General features: G+C 39.5%; 1 protein-coding gene across 1 annotated transcript in view; it reads left to right on the top strand.

The window, feature by feature from the left end:
* Positions 1 to 6660: 6660 nt before the first annotated feature.
* rbm20 (RNA binding motif protein 20) overlaps positions 6661 to 18085 on the top strand; it is a 48833-nt gene continuing 37408 nt past the window's right edge. Inside the window, exon 1 of the mRNA XM_017425681.3 lies at positions 6661 to 7269. Within this exon, the coding sequence (XP_017281170.1) occupies positions 7211 to 7269 (59 nt within the window). The 5' untranslated portion in view covers positions 6661 to 7210. The remainder of the gene's footprint in view (positions 7270 to 18085) is intronic.

Raw genomic sequence — 18085 nt, 5'->3', positions numbered from 1 at the left:
GCCGACGTGTTCCGTATGTTTCAGAGAGTTTATTTCTGCTGCGTTTAGGTTTTTTTACAGCCTGAGTCTTGACATCCTGATTGAGTTAAAAGGTTTATCATTCTGCTAACTTCTCTCCCCTCTCCACAGACCCACCCGGCCTCCTCTCCGCCTTCTGATACCAGAACATTAAGTTCAGTATCTGACAGAAATACCAGCTCCTATAATCAGGCTCTGTTTTTTTTTCTTACAGTCAGAAAGTTAATTTGTTGTCCAGCAGGTGCTGCAGAGGAGAGAAGGACGAGGAAGAGAAAGAGGAAGAGGAGTGAAGCCTTCATGGTGGTCTGACTGATCTTTTTCCTTTCAGATGCACCAAATTTATCCGTCTCTTTTTTTCACTGCCTGTCAGCCCGACCAGTCAGTCTGTCTCTCTGTTCCCACCCTCGCAGATATGATGGTCCGGATAAATACTTCTCTGCATTGATGTGTAAGCTGCCAATGCCATAGGCACTAATGCACCCCCATACCATCAGAGAGGCATAACAGGCACAATTCAAAAGCGTGTAGGATACGAAGGAGAATAAAAATCGTTAGAACAGTTCTGCTCTTTGCCTCATTTGATTTTAAATGAGCTCTGCTCCAGAGAAGAAGGTGGTGTTTCTGGATGGTGTTCACATCTGGCTTCTTCTCTGCCTGATAGAGCTTTAAGCAGCATTAGTGGACGACAGGGTGAGCTGTGTTTACAGACAGTGATCTGTGGAAGTGTTCCTGAGTCCACGCAGTGATGTCCAGAACAGAATCAGACCTGGTTTTAATGCAGCGGCCCCCGAGGGCCCAAAGATCACCAACATCCAGCATTACCTTTCAGCCGTCGTTCTTTGAGCTCAGAGATTTCTCCAGATTCTTGAAATCCTTTGATGTCATGAACTGTAGATAATGAGATTTTCAAAGTCTTCCCAATTTTCCACCATTTTAAGCCTCAGTTTGTGTCGGACTGCTGAACCTCTGCCCGTCTTTACTTCAACAGTCAGCTTCTCTAAAATGCTCCTCTTACTGACCTGCAACCAGTTGACCTAATTAGTTGTAAAATGCTCCTCCAGCTGTTTCTGATTTACAAATAATTGTAAAATCTCACCTATTTTACACAGAACTCTGGATTTAAATCAGATCTTGTTGCATTTGAAGTTGAGCTGATTTCTAAATTTTGGCTGAATTTAGACAAACTTGGTCAGTCGTCTTCACTTTTTTTTAAACTTTTCTCAAAAGTTTTTTGATTCCGATGCCGTGAATGAAAGCTGAGGGCGAGTTAAAAAACAATAAGGTTGCAAAAGATTACTTTAACCATAAAAGAGATGATTATACTAATACAAGAACTCTTTCTTTTGCTTTACTGATTAAAAAAGTTGACCTAAAATAGAGCTCAACGTTTTCTTAGGTTGTGTTTTGCTTTCAGACGTTGGATTAAAACATAAACCGCATGAAGACGTTGAGTTTTTACAAGACTCATCAGGTACTTTCTGCTAACTGCTGTTGGAGCGCGTAAAAATGGGAACTCGTTAACGAACTCCTCCAATCTCAGCTGTTCGGAGCTTCTTGGCTTTGAGACTCGATCCGTTCGCGCGGGGGACTCGCTCAGGACCCTCTGAGGGTGTCGGTGTCGTTCCGGGTCCATAAAACCTCTGAGAGTTCATAAAGTTTCAGCTGTCTGAAAGTCGGCGAAGACCGTTGGGCGGCAGCGCAGGGGTGTGTGTGTGGCACAGTTTAATTTTAGCTCGGCGATAAAATAATGCAACTGCTGGCCCCGTCGTGAACGCAGGAATTTACAGGCCATCGCTGTCTTTGTACATTTTCTTTTTTAAATGCTGGTTTTTATGAGGTCGTAAGTCATATCAGTTGTTGGGCCCGTAACCAAACTGTGAACTCTTTTCTTGTCTGTTTGCGTTGTTAGTGATCTCAGTGGCTGTGTGTGGACAAATAATTTGGGTTTTATGGAGTTGTGATTCACCAGGATTGGAAAAGAAACAACAAATGACCTTTGAGTGAAATTAACGGCGCGGTTTTGTTAAAATTGTTGGAACGCTTCTTTTTTTTTTTTCTCCCCTTTTTCTGCAGCTTCAACCAAAAACTTCATCAGCATCGCTACTCTTTGCATCTGTTTTTGTGCCAAACCCTACAAAAGCGGATACCGTCTTCCCATGAAATGTGCATTGTTTGACCTTTAATTTGCACGTGCACATAAGCATGTCACGTGTTTTTCCTTGTTGCCTGTCTGCAGGCTGCTCGGCCTCAGTGCAACGAGGCCAAATGCAGACCAGCAGACCAGCAGACGGACTGGTTTTACACATGTCAGCTGTAATCCTCAGCGAATTGAGCATCCCCTCTACATGGGAAGGCTCAGCTTCATGCAGGGAGGCATTCTCAGCTGCAGCCGGAGAATTTTCTGAAAACCGATCGCATGGAAAAGGTCCGCGCTCCATGTGCAGCGCAGTGTTGCTTTCACAAACACTACGAAGTGTTATTTTACAGCGGATTTGTTTTTATTTCATTCCTATGTAACAAAATACAGTGGTGATTTTAACACGGAGGAGCTCTGTGGTCCAAAAAAAAAAAAAAGAAATTAGTGCAAAGGACAAACTGTCCCCATGTCTTCCTTCCTGATTTAATTCAGACGTCGTTGGTTTTGGACTTGAACGTTTAAGTCTAGCCACTTCCTCTGGATAGCATTAATTTGGCCTTCAGCACTAATGTAAGGAACCCCGGGGTTATTTCTGACCAGGGTTTGTCTTTTAGCAAACACATTAGGCAGGTTTCCAGGGCCTCCGTCTTTCATCTGTGCAATAAAATCAGATTTAGGAGTGTCCCGTCTCAGAGTGGTGCAGAGAAACTCCTTCATGTTGTTATTTCCGGTTAGAGCTGCCATGACCTTTGGTTTCTCCTTTTGTTCGTGTCTTTCTTGGATGTTGCGCCTGATCGGGGTTGATGTCTGTGTCTCTGTCCTGCCCTTTGACTCCCCAGCCGGTCGAGGCAGATGGCCGCCCTTCCTGAGCCTGGGTCTGGGTCTGCTTCTGATTCTGCTGGAGGTTTGAACTGGACCCATTTTCTTTTTAAATTACTGGTTGTTAACTGGTGCTTCCTAAATAAAAAGAACAGAATTAAATTTTTGGATTTGTTTTTGTTTAGATTTCCTCAGCATGTCTCGGTTACTCGTCATTACACCTGCTTTTCATTGACTATTCCCCTCTTGTATCTGTCATTTGTTCAGAGCCAGATCCTGTCTCTGGGAACTCAATAAAATAAAGTTTACTGATCTTGACTTCCTCCTACATTTGGTTTCTTAATTTAGTTCAAATCAATTAATTTAAATAGGGCCAATTCACAACAAAAGTCATCTCAGTCCACAATATATAAAAGAAGAAACACATCCAAATCATAAATCCAATTACTGTCAGTTTCATTCCTAATATAATACAATACATTCAGTACATCATGAAATGTCATTTAGTCAAAGTTATCTGTCTAAGGAAGCCATCAGGTTGCCTTAAATCTTCATTTCGTCGCAGTCTCCCTTCTTGATCAGCATGTTGGCAACAGTGGGAAGGAAAAAAAACCCTTTAACAGGAAGAAACCTTCAGCAGAAGCAGAACCAGAACCGGGCTCGGGATGGGCGGCCATCTGCCTTCGACCGGCTGGGCTGAGAGGACAGGATGGAGACAGAGACAAACACAGAAAGACTGCTGGCCCAGTCTTTCTGTGTTTGTCTCTGTCAAACACAGAAAGACGCAGAGTGAGTAAAGACAGCAGCAGGGTGAGGAAATGTGGTCAATTTGTCCTCCAGCAGTCTGAACATATAGCAGCAGAACTAAGGGAGAGCTCAGGAAACCCAAACTATAGGACTGATCAGAAAGGAAAATCTTAAATCCACTCTTAAAAGTAGACAGGGTGTCAGCCTCAAGGACAGAAACTGGAAGTTGGATCCTGATAACTGAAAGCTCTGCCTCCCGTTCTACTTTTAGAAACTCTAGGAACCACAAGAAATCCTGCAGACTGAGAGCGAAGCGCTCTGTTAGGAAAATATGGAACAAGAAGATCTTTAATACAAGATGGAGCTTTGGATGTGAGGAGGAAGAGTTTAAATTCTATTCTGAATCTGACAGGAAGCCAGTGGAGAGAAGCTAAAAACTGGAGGAATCTGATCTCTCATCAGATGTCTGGCAGCAGCATTTTGGATCAACTGGAGACTTTTTAAAGAGTCTTTTGGACACCCAGCCTAGACGTGATAAATGCCTGGACCAGTTTTTCTGCATGTTTTTGGGACAAGATGTTTCTAATTTTAGTGACATGATGCAGGTCCTGTGAACATTTTTAATGTACTGGTTTTAAAGACATATCCTAATTTTTTTTTAAATAACACCAAGGTTCTTTACACTAGTGCCAGAGGCCAAATTAATGTCATTCGTTGGAAGTGAAAGGCTGTAAAGTTTGTTCTTAAGATGCTCGGGTCCCTCTCTCTTTCTCTCTTCTCTTCCTCAGCCTCTGTGGAGCGTGACACGAGAAGAGCCCATCACTTCAAGCTGAACCGAGAAATGTTAAGCCTCGGTGCATCAGCTTCCTGTAATCTCATGCACATTCGACATGAAAAAGGCCACGAGGACTCGTTTTAGGACGACATCGTGCTGAAATCTTGGTGCTCTAAGATGTCGCACACTTTATCACCGGTCAGCTCTTTACGAGGCCTCTTGTTGCCACTCCTGATGGTCAAATTCGACTTCTCATCACTCCGCTTTTTAACCACAGCTGTCCGCACTATATATGACAAATCACATTTCAGTGTGTTCTCAGTTCACACCGCCTGGCTAATCTTAGCAGGGCGAGGCTGCAGCAGGGAACTGTGGGAAGTGTGGTTTTATTTCACGCCTCTGGAGCTGTGAGAGCCGTTTACTTAGATTCCCAGAATGCTTAGAAGGAGGTAATGGGTTTTTTTCCACAGGCACACACTCAGATGCCTGACTATGATGCTGGTTTTGTGTTTGTTTGACCATCAGCAGCAGTGTAGGCGCTAGTTTTCAAACATGGTCGTCCGTTTAACAGTAGGGGCTTCTTATTTGCTGCTGGAAATCCCAATATGGACTAAACTAAGAAACTAGAAGGCAAAACGTTCCCAAAATGTTTTTTTTTTTTTATTTTTTACAGACTGCAGGAGATCCAGTTCAAATGTGACAGTCACGCTTAACGCTGAGTTATCCAGACACCGTTATAGAAAGCACTTCAGCCTACAGTGGTATCTGCTTTCCCCACAGGGCCAAAAATAAGTGTGTGTGTGTGTGTGTGTGTGCAGGAAGGGGGATTGTTATGTAGCGTTGTCACAGGAATACGCACACGTGCCCGCACACACGCAACACACAGCGATAGTAGGTTGTCTGCACAGATATTTTTCATGTTCTTCTTCTTAGTCGTAGTCGTCGATAACGTAAGGTGATGAAGAGGAGGCCTCCTGATGAGGAAGATGCCTCAGTTTGCAAAGATTCCTGCTTCAGAGCTTAAAGTGTTGGATTTAACTGATCCAGGTGAGAAAAGAGTGACTCAAAGAATGTATATCTTGACAGAATAGTTTGTTTAAAAGACGTTTAAACCCAACGAGCAGAAAATGGTTCGGAAGAACCAGAAGTGTGTGTGTGTGTGTGTGTGTGGAGTGAGTGTTTCTTTTATTTTCTTCTCACAATACAAGGAAATAAAAGGTTGACTTTTATCGACTCCAAATGGTGACACAATGTTAGAAGAGCATCAAGTTTTATTAAAGACGACCTGAACTCTGCGATCAGGACAACTTTAGGGATTTCTTTTTTTTTTTTTTAACAAATAGAAATAATGAAGCCTGACCACTGTCCACACATTTCACTCCAGGTTTGTAGTAAATGTTTACATATTTTGAAGTGGAAAAATGGCCCCTAAATCAGAGATTAGAAAAGTTTATTAAAAGTATAAACTGTAGGAACACAGTTTTTAAAGATGAGCCTAAACGGTGTCACATTACTTGGGTTTAATACGTAATTATTCCTTTTATAAAATCAGTTTATTTCATGTTACGTTTCTGCATTTGTTTTGATTTTTAGACAAAACTATATACAAAGGTTTATATGTTGTTGTTTAGTTTATTTATTTTTGTAAATTTATTGTTAACCTCCCATCTCGACCTCTACTTTTCAGCAGAACTCCTTTTGACAATCCTTCTGAACGGATGTTTTGAAGTAAAAGTCTCGTTTTTTTCTGGGAGAAGTCTCGTTTTCCTTCAGTAATTCATCATCCTGGAGAAGGAAAGTCCAGCTGAGATTCTCAGACTCACTCATGGGAGACAATCCAGTTTCCGGTTACAACAACAATCTCTCTGCCAGAAACACAAACGTTGGATTTAACAGTCCAACAACTCAAGCAGCCTCTTCGCTCGGTGTTGTGTATCAGGCATTGTTTACGTTGTTTTCTTCCAGAAATTCTGATTTATTATCAGTCGTACCCACGCTGTCAGGCCGTTCCAAAATGTGAATAATCTGACACGGTGTTCCAGCACTGGAAACCGGACTCCTCCAGTGATTCAGCAGCTAAATTGATCCCGACATCCACTGAGTGACTGATGGCATTCCCAGAAGCTCCGTGCATCCCTTCATTGGCCACGAGTGTGTGTGTGTCTGCGTGTGTGTGTGTCACTGCAGAGGTGATAATCAGCGGTGACTGCAGGGACTTTCTTGTCCCTGTTGTTGTGCCGCATGGAGCAGGGACTCCCATTTGGTCCCTCTTAACTCAGCCCCCCTCTGCCGTCCCCTGAGCTCACCCCCCCTCCCGTTATTCCCTCTCCACTCAGTCAGGCAGAGGCACTGCTCCGATGTCCTGATCTACATGCGCTCAGAGCCGCAGGAAGTGAGGAAAGTGTGATAAGAGTTGCTGAAGAGTGGCTCCGCTGCCTCTCAGGCGGAGCTGAGGTCTCAGTAGTCGCCTCTTTCCCGGCTGCTGTTCTTGTTATCATCTCTCCAGTGAAGAGAAAGAAAAACAGAACAAGAGGCCTCATCAGGATTTGCTGTCTTTGGATTGTGGCAGCTAATTAAAAAAAAAAAAAAAAAAAGGAGGTTGGTGTTTGGGAGTATTTAGAGGTGTAGAGGCTGCAGGTGGTGCCGGGGAGTTTGGGATCAGGCACTGAAAAAGGACTGAAAGTGGGTTTAAAAAAAAGGCCGAACAAACAAACATGCTGGGAAACGGACAAAGTGGAGGATACCCCCCCGAGATGAACGAACCCTTACAGAGGTAAGAGCGAAAACTGAACCTGACGGGTGGGAAAAAGGTGTGTGATGGGAAATGTGCATGTCTGGACTTCATTTACTCATCCGATAAAAACCTAACATCTGTCTGCAGTGTACGTAAAAAAATATACATGTTAGATATTTCCTTAAATATAAAGAGGCACACAGATGTTTGCGTATATACTTTTTTGAAATTAGAAATGTGACAAAAAGAATGAAGTGAGAGAAGCAAAATCAGTCAGATTTAGGAAGATGTTCAGTTTTGTTTTCGAATTTCGAACAAGAAAAAAAATGGAGAAAAGGGTCAGCGAGTTCTCAAGCTGTGTGTAATATTAGAAACTAGCTTTAAATTAAATAAAAAGAAGAATAAATGTTTGTCTCTAAACTTTTCATTTAATTAGTGCAGATTTTGTAAGTAAAAGCAGAAGTTGCTGTAAATTTTTAATTATGCATTAAATTCACAAAACGTAATTAAACACAATGTTAAATCTAGTCTTTAAGTTATTTAGTATTTATTTAAAAAGAGAAAACAGCTTATGAATGAAAACACAAAATATAAATGAACATAAAGATTTAATTCTTGCAGTTCTGGTTTAAATGAATGTTTTATTTGCTTATAATGAATAAAATCAACCAAAAGGAAAATAAATATTTCAGCTGTGTTATCTCCCTTAATATGAATTTTAAAAACTATTTAGGAATAATTTATAAGCCTTTTATAAAAAAATATAATTTTGTGATTGTGTGATGATTATATGTCATAAATTTATTTTAGTGTTTTTTAGTAAAACTCACTAAATTCAATTTGTTAACATTTCATAATTTATCCACATTTATTAAGTTTGTTGACCTTCATTTAATATATATATATATATATATATATATATATATATATATATATATATATATATATATATATATACACACATATATATATATAGTTCCACTCAAGCTTTCTTTTTTTAAAAGATAAGTTAAACTGTATGAATTATTCAAATTCAGTATTTTCTTGTAAATTTCTGTCTTTGTCCAGCTTAAAGTTGTTTCATTTAACAAAACCTTTAATTTTATATATATAAATGTGTTTTAACCACAAATAGTTTGTTAGATTCTTCTATAAACATCATCTGTGAACATCATGAACTTTGTAAATTATCTTAAAAACTGAACATCAAATTTTCAGCATTTGTCGGCGTCGACTCTTCTGGTCTCATCCTGCGTCATCGATGGATTTATTAGATCAAAACTGTCCAGAGAGCCAGAAAAAAGAAAAGGAGTGAACTCTGATTTTTATCGGGATGTTTTCTTTTATTTCCAGCAGCGCTCCATACATGGAATTTGTTTCCTGCTGCTTAATTTAGATCAACATTAAGTTAAGAAGTGTTGCTGCTGAGTTTTCTTCTTTGTGTGTCGTCACAAATCTGCTACAGTCAGGGAGGTTTTTTAAATTAATATTATTTTTATTCTGCTAACACACACACACACCATAGTTACACTTATATGACTGTAATAATTTGCCTTAGGAGCTTTAGAGTTCTCAGAATACTCTTTTCTTTAAGTTCAGACTTGATGTTTTTAAATAACTTTTCAGCATTTAGTGTGTTACTGTATGCAACAAGTATTATTTAGCTTTAATTAGTAGTTTAATATGTAGACAAAATACAAAAAATAGCTTCATTCTAAAGAAAATGTGCTAATGCTTGGAGCTAAACTTTGACAATATCAGTATATTAAGGAAATGACAAACAAAAATAACACAAAAAGGGATTATTAGCTTTGTTTGGGCTGAAATCTTTCAAGGACTGATTTGTTGAATATGTTGCCATCAGATATTGAACATTAATTTCACCTCAGTTCTAATCTCTTTTATGTGACTTAAAAGTTTGATGGTTTTGAAACCTAAAAACAAGCGAGAGTCTCGTGCAGACGGGTCCTGTTGGACTTTTTTTTACCTGGAAAAGATCCTGTTTGTTAGCTGTTGTTGGTTTAATAAACACAAACACGTCTCAGCATCTTAAAACTGTAAACTAAAGCTTGAAAAAAGGTTTTTGTTGCAACTTGCCGTGTGACGTTTTGGTTAAATCTAATCAGATATCCAGGATCTCCGAGGGTCGGGGTTATTTGTGATGTTTGTGGTCAGAGAGATTAGTGAAGCCTGGTAAGCATGTTTTGTCACATCATTTTCACGTTCATACTTTCTCTCTTTTTGCCGTTTCTCTTTGCTCATCTTACTGCTCCGTCCCACCTGCTGGCTGTAAATCACTCCAGCAGCGACTCGCAGGAAGAGAGGAGACTTTTTTTTGTTTTTTTTTTAAACCAGATTTGACCTGCAGAACACTGACAATGTGATATTATCACAGAAAAACTAAATCATGATTTATTCAGAGTCACACATTCTGTCCTTTTTGGACTGTTTGTCTTTATCGTTGTGCTGTAGGGTCAGTAAATCCAGGCCTACAGTTCATGACAGGACTGGAAAGCAGCAAATGTTGTTATATTGTCTTTTTATGAGCCAATAATATAAACTGTGACTCCTGAAGTATGAATAAATAGTTACAGTTCCTTTGCTTTTAGAGGTTAATTGTAAAATTCTAGCTTTTTTCTCATATCTTTTTATAAATTTGCCTTATTGTTACATAAACAGGTTTAGTTTGTGGTTTATGTGCACAGAACTTTATGATTTAATATAAATAAAGAGCAATAATTGGCTATATTTTTAAACAGGTATTGTCTTTGCTTTGTTTTCTTTCTAATAAACAGATTTTTTTTTTATAAAGTAACCAAATACTGTAGGATGAGGGGGTTGATGAGACAACAAGAAACCTTTGCTGTTATTTTATTTTAAGAGCCAAATATTTTCAGCTCAGTCTTTATCTTTGTTATGATGAAGGAGAATTTATCGGCTGCAGCAGACAGTGAGATTTAATTTTTTTTTCCTCTAAAGTATCTGTGAAGAAAATGTTGTTTTTTTAACAGGGTGTGATGTTTGTAGATGTTCAAACGTGTTGCTTAGGTGGACAGTATGACTTAATGAGTTGTGCAGTCAATGAACAGTCAGTATCTTACCTGCAGTAGATAGCAGTCAGACTGCTCATCGTCTCAAACAGCTGAACATTTCTGTGAGACAGTTTAGTTTTTTGGTATTTTATTACTAAACAACATTTGGTTTACAGAACCGTGTGAGTTGTTGCATCTCTCTGACCAACACTTCTTCTCTGTAGTTTAAGTCAGGCAGACATCCTTTTATCACCAGGAACATGCTGTGTTTGCTTTTATGATGAAAGTATTCCTTGAAGGAATGAATATGTCACACTCTTACACCTGAAAGGTTTCTAAAAGAGATCCTCCATTTAAATCTATCCAGTGCTCCAGGAGATATTTTGCAGTTTAACTCCGACCCCAAAGCTTTAAAATCAGATCTTGCTCGATCTGATCTGTGATCTGTTGGTGCTCTGAGTACAGGTTGGCTTTGAGTCAATATCTGTGGGGTGGTAGGAGCCAATGTTAGCTTCACGTCTGTAAAAAGGACAGGTTTGAAGCTTTTTTTGTGTGTTTTTGCTATGGTCAGTTAGCTGTGGAGACAGCCATCTTAAACTGAAGTACCCTAGAAGTTAACCAGTTGTAGATGTACGTCCAATGGTTACTTCCTGTGAGGTTCATTGAAATCTGTTCAGTGGTTCAAGAGATATTTTGCTAAAAAGACAAACAGACACACACACACACACACACACTTTAAAGGTAGCAAAAATAATATATTCTTCACTGAGTTGTTGTTGATGACTGGACTGCTTGTAAATAAACTGCTGAACTTCTCCCTGATTCTCCAAATAAGATCAGTCTGACTGCTGTCTACTGCATGTAAGGTACTGACTGCTCATAAGAAGTCCACACAATGCAGTTTAAAAAACTACTTCTTTAATTTAATTTGTAAAAAAAAAAATAAAGAAAGAATTAGTTGACTTAAATACCACCTATATTTATGATGAGAAAAAAATTCTTTTGATTTTTGAACTTGCTGGATCAGCCGAGAGTTTCAGTCACGTCTCTGAACATCATTGACTCAAACTTAAGCTTCTTCACACTTTATGGTGTTGCCTTTAATGCTCGTCTTGAATAAAATGGCGGCAGACACCGGAGGTGTGGTTACAGTTCTTTAACAGCGGGGGGGGGGGGGGGGGGGGGGGGGGGATTTATTGGAAATCCAAAAACAAGACGAAGAAATATAAATTCCAGGAAACTTTTGCTCCTTAGAGAAAATTTTTGTACTTTTTGTTGATTGATGACTTGTACGTGTTTAGAGGCTGCACATAAACAGTTTCACGTTTGTTGCTTTCTGCCTTTTTTCTTGTTAATACTACAATATTTGTGCTAAAAAAGAAAAATCTGCATCTTTGGATGTTTAACCACAACTTGCAGGAGATTATTCCCACCCTGTCGGTACTTGTCCCTCGCAGTCCTTAGAGGTATTTAATTTTCATTGTGTCACCTTCGGCAGACTTGAAGCCATCTTCTTGCCCCACCACCACCTTAAGCATGTGTTCATTGCCGTGTTGACACGTAGCAACAACTGTGGTTAATCCTGACGCTAAACGGCTGACAGTTGCATGGCACCAGGCGGGGGGGCCGGCGTGGACTCATGGTGACCATGGCCAGGTTTGGGTTCACTTTCAGCCAAGTATCAAGTGTGAAGTGCATCAACAATGGCGGCCCAGCTCATGACACAGACGTCTCTTTGACTCCGCAGGACGCTGAAATCCTGACCGTACACTCCCACAGATCTCTGCGTGGAACTCACAGAGACCGGACGTAACATAAACCGCAGATGTGAAACAGGGCTTTTATTTTGTAAAGATGTTCGGTATCGTAGCTGTGGGAGCTGGAGGAATCTTCTCTACCGCTGCTTTATTTTGACATTTACAAAATGATTTCAAGATGTTTCTCCTGAGCTCTGTATCTGTGCAGCAACATAAAAACAGCCTAATTATTAACAAACTAAAAATTTTCTTAAAACTAGGGGAGCATGTTTAAAATTAAAGGCCTAGAATTCCTTGAAGGGCACGTCGACTGCTGCCAGAGTTTTAAACTAAGCGAATTCAATGATGAGAAATGAAGTTAAAGCCATTTTGGTCAAGCCTTATTTTGACTTTACGCATGATCTCATGAGATCTGTTAGCTCATGGGTTCTACCACACCAAATTTGAGCTCAATATCTGTAAAATTGACTGAGTTGCAGACGTAGACTAGCTGTGGCAGGTAGCTTGAATAATTGGCTTAAAAAGTTAATCAGTTGCAGATTTCTTTTCAATGACTTTTATCCTGAGAGTTTCATTAAAATCCATTCAGTGGTTTGTGAGATATTTTGCTAACAGACAGCCAGAATTGACTCTAATAGTTAATGGTCAGTTTTTTAATCATATCTCCAGCCATCATTTAGTGCTCAGAGTATGCGCTGAGGACAAGTCTCAGCTACTACCACACCAAAGTTTAGCCCAATATCTGTAAAACTGGCTGAGTTACCGCCATTTTTGTGTTTGATAAGTTTACTTAACTGTGGTGGCCATCTTGAATGCTTGATTTACATGCAATGATTACTTTCTGAGTAAAATTCCCTAAACTGAGTAGTAACTGCTCATAGATTGTTTGGTTTGTGGTGTATAGTTTCAATAACAGGTCAGTTTTTCCTAAATTTTTGTTAGCTTAGATTGTGCAGTTGAGTGAATTTGTAGCTAAAATTGGCTGCTGTGCCTTTTTTTATTTGCGTTTCTCACCTGCAAGGCTTTGTTCACCTGCAGCGACGCCTGCAGGCGCTGAGTCGGTGGACTTTTCAGGGTTAACGGCCTGGAACAATGACAGAGGACAGAGTTTAGGTGGCTTAAACCTCCCCGCGCACCCCGTGGACATTAATATTCAGCGATGAGAAAAGCGAGTTCTCAGATATCTCCATCTGTATATATATTTATCAATGAGATTTGCACGTAACTTTGACAGGCTTTAGAGGGATCCAGCAGCTAATCCTGAAACGGTCACACTTTCAGGGTTCACTGCTGGCGCCTCTATAAATGAAGCCGCCCTGAGACTCGGCTGACAGGATGGCCTCCGGTTAGAAAGCTGCTAAAACATCACTTTACTCTGTAAATAAAACAAGAAAACATGTTTCTGTGGAATAACTGCTGCCTAAAGCTGTCAGTAACAAAACACCAGTAACCCTACAACTAAACAAATAATGATGAGCAGGATTATTAGTACCCACCATTAAAAAAACTTGTGTTTATTTGCTTAAATAGAAATATGTTTGCATTAATTTAATAATTATGTAGACTTTGTCAGATTTACTGACTCTGGTTTTAAAAGCAAGGAAACATAAAGACTCTTACTCTGGAACCAGCTTTCAAAAAAATGCCATTTGGAGCTCCTAAAATGCTGTTTCTGTGTGGATACAATGGAGAAAAAACAAAATAAATAAAAGGGGCACATGTTCCACTTGGAGGTTTTGGGTTCAATCCCCACTCCTTACTGAAGGCTGAAGTCTTTTTTTGGCACGACACAAAACCTCCCCACCGACCTCAACATGCTCAGTGGAGTATGAGTGAGAATATTTTAGAAAGTCTAAATATTCAATAAAAAGCACTGTATGAGTGTGTGTGGGTGTGTGTGAAGGAGAAGCATCATAAAGTGCTTTGCAGAACTGATTGAAAAGTGTATAAAAGTGTGGGCCATTTTGGATTTCTGGAAGAAAAGGCAACATCAGTGTCGGCCAGTATTATTATCCTTTATTGCCAACATTATCTGCTTGCTTTGCATGCTAATACATTTAACATGAAGCATTTTTAAAACAGTGTGACCTTGAAATTACATTCAAATTTCTGAAGCAGCAAAGGTCTTTTGGTATCAAAAGGTGAAGAAACGACCTGAAAAATATTCAGTTGAGGTTTTTTTTTTATCCATTAAGTGTGTGTGGGCACTTTTGCATAAATGCAGCCCTGATAATCCCCACAATTGATTTCATGAGTCATAGGTGAGTCAGATGCTGTTTTTGGACTGTGGCGGTGCTTCTGCTGCTGTTCTATTTTCTTCCGTCAAGGTAAACACGGGTAGGAGGCCTCTGCGCCTCAGTCAGCCATTTACTGTTACGTGTTCAAGATAAAAGGAGGAAAGACGGAGGATTAAAGGCACATGCTACTCCGCATTCCTCAGTTCAGACTGCTTTTCCACCTTTAGGTCGTGCAGGAGGGATTTATTTTTGTTTGTTTGCTTTGTTTTTTCCAAAAGCATTTGCAGAAAACTGTGTCCGAGTAAGACAATGCAGGTGGTACGTGGCATGATTTTAGTTGAAAGATATTTTAATCAGGAAAACTCTCAAAAGAGTGGATTAATTATTAATTATAGTAGCTTTTAAGTTCTCCCAAATAAGAAATATCTGTGTTTGAAACCACTTTGCTTTACGGCTAATGAAACACAAGGTCATACTTCACACGTACGGTTCGATGGACTGCCTGAGCTATGAATTTGGAGAATGTACTGAATGCATGTTGTCCTAAAGGTTTGACAGCGAGGTGGGGGGGTGTACGGGTGTCTGAATGACATATATAACCCCCACCCCCCTCTGGTTTTAGGTCCCACTCTGCTCCCCTCTGTACGGCCAGCACCAACAGCTGAGCCCAGGGGGGGACTGTAGCACGTGTTGTCACGCCGAAGGCATTTTCCTTTCACCCATATGTCCCGAATGGTGGCCATGATGCAGGAAATCAAGCGTATCGTATACCTCTGTCACACACACGGCGCTCACTCAAACACGCTCACTAAAACGTCAGAAATTAGATTTGGTTAATTGCATTTTCTGTGAAGACACACTGTGAATGCCGAATGCTTCTCACTTTACTTCACATTCTCCCAGTGACCTCTGTAGTTTATATGAGGCCGCTGCTCTAAGTTGGGTTTATTCTTTGAGAGAAAACAGAAGTGGATTTCTTTCCAAGGCCTGAACAAGCATGGCCGTCCTCCAACTGAAGATTATTTTACTGAGGTTCCTGGTCTAAACCTCCACAGTGTGTATTTTAAACCCACTCATGAATTACCTTTATGACTCACAGTAAATATATTCACCTAAAAACAAAAAAAACACTCCCATCTTCACACATTTTTATATGGTGATTCTGAGGCTAATTAGTATTTTCACAAGGCAAAGCGCTGCCAGTGGTGCATTCAGTAGAAACTATTGTATGAAACATCTCATCTTTCTTTCATAAACTAGATGAACCTCATGAACCTCCAATAATTACCTTCAGAAACTTTTACTGTAATTTATTTCGTTGTTCGTGAGGTATTTTTCCAACATACAGATAGGGTTGACTCTGACAATTAAGGGAAACCTTTTAGGCAAAGATCTTCTGCTCTGAGCATGTGTTGGAGGTGACTTCCAGCTACGAACACACCAAATTTCAGCTCGATATCTGTAAAGATGACTGAATTATAGCCATTTTTGTGTCTGTTAAGGTCATTTAGCTGTGGCACCCAACTTGGATTGGGTTGGCTTTAAAAGTTAATTATTTGTAGATGTAGATGTACTTTCTGAGATTTTTTTGCAATCTATCCACTGATTCATGTTATCTTTAGTAGCAGGCAGTCAAATAAACACACACACAGGAAAATATATTAAATATTAAAAGTTGTGACGCTGTGCTGATTGAAGCTCGGCTGTATGGTTTCAGCCACCTTTAAAGGCAGATTTGATGCAGCTATCCTTTCAGTTTAATGCAACCCTGAGCTCGTGTAAGTGTAGGATGTGAAGTGTTTGCATCCTGATCAACAAAGTTGTCTTTTTTTGAACCAGAACAGGAAACCAACCGTCAGCCTCTTGAAAGCCCTTAATTTACCATCACGTTGAGGTCCCTATTAAAAGAACCGTCAGGCTTGGCCTACGAGCCATTTAAAGAGAGGGTGCTAAAGAGGGAAACCCCATGTAATGTGAGCAGAGTCAAAGAATGATAATTACCTGCATTATGATTGCTAATAATCACCAGATAAATTATCTCCGTGTGAAATATGACCTCTGATTGTGTTTGCAAACTATTTTGGCCCAAGAAAATGTTTATATATCCATCTGACCATTAAGACAAAGAGTCGGCTGATGCAGGCTTTAGATGCATTAATGGGTCAATATGATGTCAAGTCTTCTCATAACTGTGACAAATGTTAAAATGATTTAATCCAATGTAGAAGAGGCAATCATCTGTACGCTTACTATGACTACTTGTACAACTGGCAGATGCATTTGCACACATTTTTAGGGTTTTATGAGGCACGTTTTACACATTTAGTAACAGTATTTTTTCAGTTTTCTCTTTTTATCTTCTTACATAAGTAAGTTACCTAATATTGGCAGGTCGACCTTTAGCGAAGGGAATATTTGACCCGGGGCTGATATCGATAATAGATTGGTATTTGACGCGGCTGAGATCGTTTTCCCTCAAGGTTAACAGTTTCAGCGACATCGGGCAACAACTAGAGAAAAGTTAAGTTGATAAAAAAAGAGTAAAAGGTTAACAAACTGTAGCTGTTAGAACAATGATGCAAGCTGATCACAAGTACTTTAAATACATGAGATAATTAAAGACTGGTGTGGGGTGTTGTGTGGAGTGATTTGACCCAGTTTAGTGATACTCGTCCAAGTTTGGTGTCCAACCAATGAGCTCATAAATATAAGTGTTTACGAGCTTCCCCAAGGAGGAGCTCAAGAGATGTTTTCTTTAGATGCAGGATTGTTGTTTACAACTGCTCCTGAAGGACAATTTTTATTAGTTTTTAAACCTCAGCACTCATATTGACTTAGACACTTTGCATGAGGACGTAATTGATCAACTAAAACCCTATTTTATTATCACCTAAAGGTGAAAGAGTGATGTGTGTGTGCTTGTGTGCATATGTGCATGTGTGTGTTCGTTTGTCTGTAGCTTTAGCAAAATATCTCATAAAGCCGAGGATAAATTTCAAATAAACTCAGAAATAAATCATTGGATGCACATCTACAACTGATCAACCTTTGGAGTCACACTCATTAAAGATGGCCACTACCGCTAAGCAATTTTAGCACACAAAAATGACTACTACTCACACAGTTTTACAGAAACTGAGCTAAAGTTTAGTGTGCTTGTAGCTGAGTGTTGTTCCCAAAGCGTAGCCTGAGCAACTGATCGCTTGAGATGTGTTTTTAAAATGTTGCCAAAAACTATTAGAGTAAAATGTCTCACGAATCACTGGATGGTATTTAATGAAACTTTAAAGGGTAATCACTGGATGCACCTCTGCAAATAACTAGGTTTTAGAGTTAATTCAATTCAAGATGGCTGCCACAGCTAATTGACATTAGCCAACCCAAAAATGGCTATAATTCAGTCAAGTTTGCAGATATTAAGCTGAACTTTGATGTGGTAGTAGCTGAGAGTCATTCGTTCAAGGTTACAACTCCATCTTTTCTTAACATTAATTATCTCAGTTTAAATCTGGCATCAAAAGCAGCCCAGCGATGAGCATTCCTTCAATAAATGCAAGTTTTTTTAATTAGGAGATGTAATGGAAATGCTCAGTAGTGGCTCAATCTGTTCCTTCTTACACAACATTTAGGGACGGATCAAATGTTTTTTTCAAAGCAAAGGTTTCTCCACTCGTGTTGGATACAGGAGTGTAATAACTCAACAATCTGAACTCAACCTTTGCTGACAAACCTGCTGAAAAACACAAGCAAAAATTGATATTTATCCTACCATTTATCTATTGTATGTGTGTAGTCACAACCTTCCCCAAACACATTTGTAATTATTTGA

Source organism: Kryptolebias marmoratus, linkage group LG3, assembly GCF_001649575.2.
Source record: "Kryptolebias marmoratus isolate JLee-2015 linkage group LG3, ASM164957v2, whole genome shotgun sequence".
Taxonomy (NCBI): domain Eukaryota; kingdom Metazoa; phylum Chordata; class Actinopteri; order Cyprinodontiformes; family Rivulidae; genus Kryptolebias; species Kryptolebias marmoratus.
This window is presented reverse-complemented; position numbering and strand designations above follow the sequence as displayed.